General features: G+C 42.9%; 1 protein-coding gene across 1 annotated transcript; it reads left to right on the top strand.

Moving 5' to 3' along the window:
* Window positions 1-3260: 3260 nt before the first annotated feature.
* On the top strand, window positions 3261-4205 carry LOC121018822 (vomeronasal type-1 receptor 2). Its single transcript, XM_040457852.1, has one exon. It carries the CDS (start codon window positions 3261-3263, stop codon window positions 4203-4205), a length of 945 nt encoding a protein of 314 aa, XP_040313786.1.
* Window positions 4206-4743: the final 538 nt, after the last annotated feature.

Below are 4743 nucleotides of genomic sequence, written 5' to 3'. Positions count from 1 at the left end.
GTGGGAAAGAGAAAAGTTTCTCTCTGACACCAAACCTGCCTCTTTGCAGAGCCTTGCTAGGAAACTTATAATTGTTCCTGGGAATTGGGATCTGTTCTATACCCAAGCTGGGGCTCAAACTTGTGACCCTGAGATTAAGAGTCACCTGCTCCACTAACGGAGCTATCCAGCCAGCTACCCCTGGGAGGAAGCTTTTACAAATTAGTCTTACCTGCCTTATTGTGTATTGTCATGGAAAACGCAGTTGAAATGATAATTGCAGTTCTGTGGGGAGATGAGGTCACAGAATCATACCCATATCAGCTCTGGTTGCCTCCCTCTGCCACACAGGGGGTGGCATGACTGTCCCATTGAGCCTGCATCCTGGCGACAGGAAAGATGGGGTGAGTATTTTCTCTGTCAGTCTGAGTGACTCAAACTGTAAGGGAGTGAGATGTATCAGGGTCTGTGTCTGGATTGATCCTCATGGCAGGAAAAAGGATTCTTCTGGGGTAGAAACTGGTTTGGGCTGAGGTCCTCCCCCAGACCCTAACTGTAGTTTTTTGTTTTAATTTTTTAATGTTTATTTATTTTCTAGAGAGAGAGACGGAGACAGAGTGCGAGCGAGCGAGAGAGGGAGACACAGAATCCAAAGCTCAGGCTCCATGCTCTGAGCTGTCAGCATAGAGCCCGACGTGGGGATCAAACTCACAAACCGTGAGATCACGACCTGAGCTCAACCCACTGAGCCACCCAGGCGCCCCTCCTCATGTAGTTTTAATGTACATCCCTCCCTGACCGTGCTTGCTGGAGTTAGGTGTAGCAAAGTCTGAACTTTACGATCCTTAAGACTGCGATTCAGAAATTAATATGCTATTCAAGCCGCTTCCTGAAACCACAGAGAAATGTACACGATACTGTGTAGTTATGTCCTTAAAGTGTTACTCTGCATGTGATAGTGAGTTTCATGGAGTTAATCACATCATGTGTCTCTCACTGCAAATAATGTGCCTGAATGGCTTGCGCTGAATCATAATTGTTTTTCTCCTATGTACACTTGACGCATCTCATAGAGATAGTAACTAAATCTCTGCTGAAAATATTTGCAAACTAGTGATCACGGAAGGACAATTTTCCTTTGTGAATTTAGGAGAGACTTTCAGGAAAAGGTGACCCTCACATGTGAGGGATTTGGAGGGCAGGAAAACAAAGGACTTCAGCGCTTTTCAGCTTAAATTGTGTCTTCTGATATTTTGTGTGGTTTTCCAAGTTCTGGCATCATTTTCAGACTCATCCTTCATTTCTTCTATTCGATGCTCATGATTTCATGCCTTGAAATTCCATTTCACCTGCTTGTTTTGCAGCTTACTATCTTTCTCGTCTTGTAGTTTTTTTTTTTTTTTTTTTTTTTTTTCAAAAATCACAGCTCACTGCCTGCTCTCGAAGGAGGAATAATATAGATCCTATTCTAAATGTTTTTATCTCCAAATGTTTTATTTAAATCTACAAATCCCATAGTTTAGGGCAAAGTGAAATATTACACAACAATTTTGTTGTCGGGGGGGGGAATTGTATCATTACTTCTGTTGCTATACTAACATTGATCCACATTTGGGAAATCCATTTTGCTCATGGATAGATACTATTCAGGTCTTTATTCAGACCTTTTCATCTTCATTCACAAGTGATGTTGGTCAATGGAACAAACATTTTAGCAAAAATGAAGAATTGTCATAATCAAACCTAAGTTAAAGTAAATTTCAAAGATTACCCTGCATGTGTGCATATATCTGTATTGCATTTTATTTTATTTTTTAAATATTTTTTTAACGTTTACTTATTTTTGAGACAGAGAGAGACAGAGCAGGAACAGGGGAGGGGCAGAGAGAGAGGGAGACACAGAATCGGAAACAGGCTCCAGGCTCCGAGCTGTCAGCACAGAGCCTGACGCGGGGCTCGAACTCACAGACTGGGAGATCATGACCTGAGCTGAAGTCAGACGCTTAACTGACCAAGCCACCCAGACGCCCCTCATTTTATTTTTTTTTTAACATTTATTCATTTTTGAGGGACAGAGAGAGACAGAGTGTGAGTGGGGGAGGAGCAGAGAGGAAGGGAGACACAGAATCTGAGGCAGGCTCCAGGCTCTGAGCTGTCAGCACAGGGCTTGATGTGGGACTCGAACTCACTGACCGCGAGATCATGACCTGAGCCAAAGTCAGGCACTTAACCGACTGAGCCACCCGGGTGCCCCCATGTATCTGTATTATTTAAAGATACAACCAGGTACGGGTGCCAGAGTGCTTCCAAGTACAGCATGCAATTCTTGATCTCAGGGTTGTGAGTTCGAGGCCCGTGTTGGGGTAGAGATTACTTAAAAATAGAATCTTAAAAAACAAAAAGATACAACCAGGTATATCAGATCTCAGTACTCAGTATCTCAGATACTATGAGAGTATATAGCATGATGGTAAACACCAAGATTATTGCACCCTGGCTATTGTAATATTTCACTGAGTCATATAACCTCATTTTAATTAAAGCCTCCTTGTCTCTAAAACGTATACATCTCTAAGTATTAAATAATTTACCATAGGTAAAAGCATTAATAAGAGTGACTAGGAGCACCTGGGTGGCTCAGTTGGTTAAGCATCTGACTTCACCTCAGGTCATGATCTCATGGTCTGTGAGTTCGAGCCCTGTGTCAGCTCAGAGCCTGGAGACCACTTCTAATTCTGTGTCTCCCTCTCTCTCTGCCCCTCCCCTGCTCGTACTCTCCCTCTGTCTCAAAAATAAATAAAAAATGTTTTTTAAAAATTAAAAAAAAGAGTAAATGAGAACTATATAAAGCAATATGTTAAACTTGGAAATCTTTCTTCTTTTTTTTTTTTAGTGTTTTTTAATGTTTATTTATTTTGAGAGGAAGAGAGACAGAGCACAAGAAGGAGAGGGGCAGAGATTGGGAGACACAGAATCCAAAGCAGGCTCCAGGTTCTGAGCTGTTAGCACAGAGCCTGACTCAGGGCTTGAACTCACGAACCACGAGAACATGACCTGAGCTGAAGTCGGACACTTATCTGACTGAGCCACCCATGCGCCCCTGAACTTGGAAATCTTTGAATCAAAGAACATGTGTGCATTTGAAAGAAATTCTCAGAGAAAAGTAGTATCACGTGGAGAATTTTAAATTTATTTTCCATGAACCATTAGCCCACAACTCCTGTTTTCATGTAGAGTCTTCTCTTTGTGAATGCGAACTCTGAACCCTGGAAAATGACAGAATGGCCTCAACAGATGTGAAATTTGCTCTGATCTTCTTATTCCAGATAGTTGTTGGAATCCTGGGAAACTTCTGGCTCTTCTACCATTTTACGTCCCATTACCTCAGGGGATACGGGGCAAAGTCCACAGGCTTGATTCTCAGGCACTTGACTTTAACCAACTCCTTGGTCATTCTCTCTCGAGGGATCCCAGAGACCATGGCAGCTTTTGAGCTGAAATCTTTTCTCAGTGACTTTGGATGCAAAGTTGTTTTCTTTGTTCACAGAGTGGCCCGGGGTATGTCCATCGACACCACCTGCCTCTTGAGTGTCTTCCAAGCCATCACCATCAGTCCCTGGGGCTCCAGGTGGGCAATGCTTAAAGGGAAAGCTTCCCAATACATTGGCCCCTCAAATATCCTCTGTTGGACTCTGAACATAATACTCCATATTATGGTTCCTGTGTATGTGACTGACAAATGGAACAGCAGAAACACTTCAAGAACTATGGACTTGGGATACTGTACTTCTAAACTGCATGACAAACACACAGACTTACTATATATGTTATTGATATCTGTCCATGATGTTTTGTGCTTGGGGCTCATAACTTGGACCAGTGTGTTCATGGTTTCCATCCTGCACAAGCACAGGCATCAGGTCCAACACATTCATAGAACCAAAGTGCCACCTACGTCCTCCCCTGAGATCAGAGCCACTCAAAGCATCCTTGTCCTGGTGAGCACCTTTGTATCTTTTTACACCTTCTCCTCCATTATTTACATTTATTTTTCTGTTTTTTATAAGACCTGCTGGTGGCTGATGACCACCTCTGCCCTAATCAATTCAGGTTTCCCAACTGCCTGCCCCTTTATTCTCCTGAGTCACAACCACTGTGTATCCAGATTCTTCTCTGTGTGCATGGGAAGAAATACACACTTCCCTCGTCTCATCAGAGAAATATAAATTGTCTGGTTTGCACTGTGTTCAGCCACATCTTTTTTTTTTTTTTTAATGTTCATTTGTTTTTGAGAGAGAGAGACAGACAGCATGAGAGAGAAAGTGAGACACAGAATGCGAAGCAGGCTCTAGGCTCTGAGCTGTCAGCACGGAGCCCAACATGGGGCTTGAACCCATGAACCGTGAGATCATGACCTGATCTGAAGTCAGATGCTAAACTGACTGAGCCACCCAGGCACCCCAGTGTTCAGCCACTTGTTATACTCATCCTTCAAGAAATCTTCAGTAAAATAGTCTTATTTTATTAAAAAATTTTTTTTAAGTTTATTTATTTTGAGAGAGAAAGAGACAGAGCAAGTGGGGGAGGGACAGAGAAAGAGAGAGGGGAGAGAGAGAATCCCAAGCAGGTTCTGCACTGTCAGTGCAGAGTCCGATGTAGGGCTCGAACTCACGAAACTGTGAGATCATGACCCAAGCCCAAACCAAGAGTGGGATGTTTAACCAAGTGAGCCACCAAGTCGCCCCAGTCAGTCTTATTTTATAG

This window comes from Herpailurus yagouaroundi, unplaced genomic scaffold (assembly GCF_014898765.1).
Source record: "Herpailurus yagouaroundi ecotype Mexico unplaced genomic scaffold, PumYag 220, whole genome shotgun sequence".
Taxonomy (NCBI): Eukaryota; Metazoa; Chordata; class Mammalia; order Carnivora; family Felidae; genus Herpailurus; species Herpailurus yagouaroundi.
This window is presented reverse-complemented; position numbering and strand designations above follow the sequence as displayed.

Bases quoted from the DNA above. Each gene is read 5' to 3' on its own strand.
- LOC121018822 (XM_040457852.1), top strand. From the start codon at position 3,261: ATGGCCTCAACAGATGTGAAATTTGCTCTGATCTTCTTATTCCAGATA.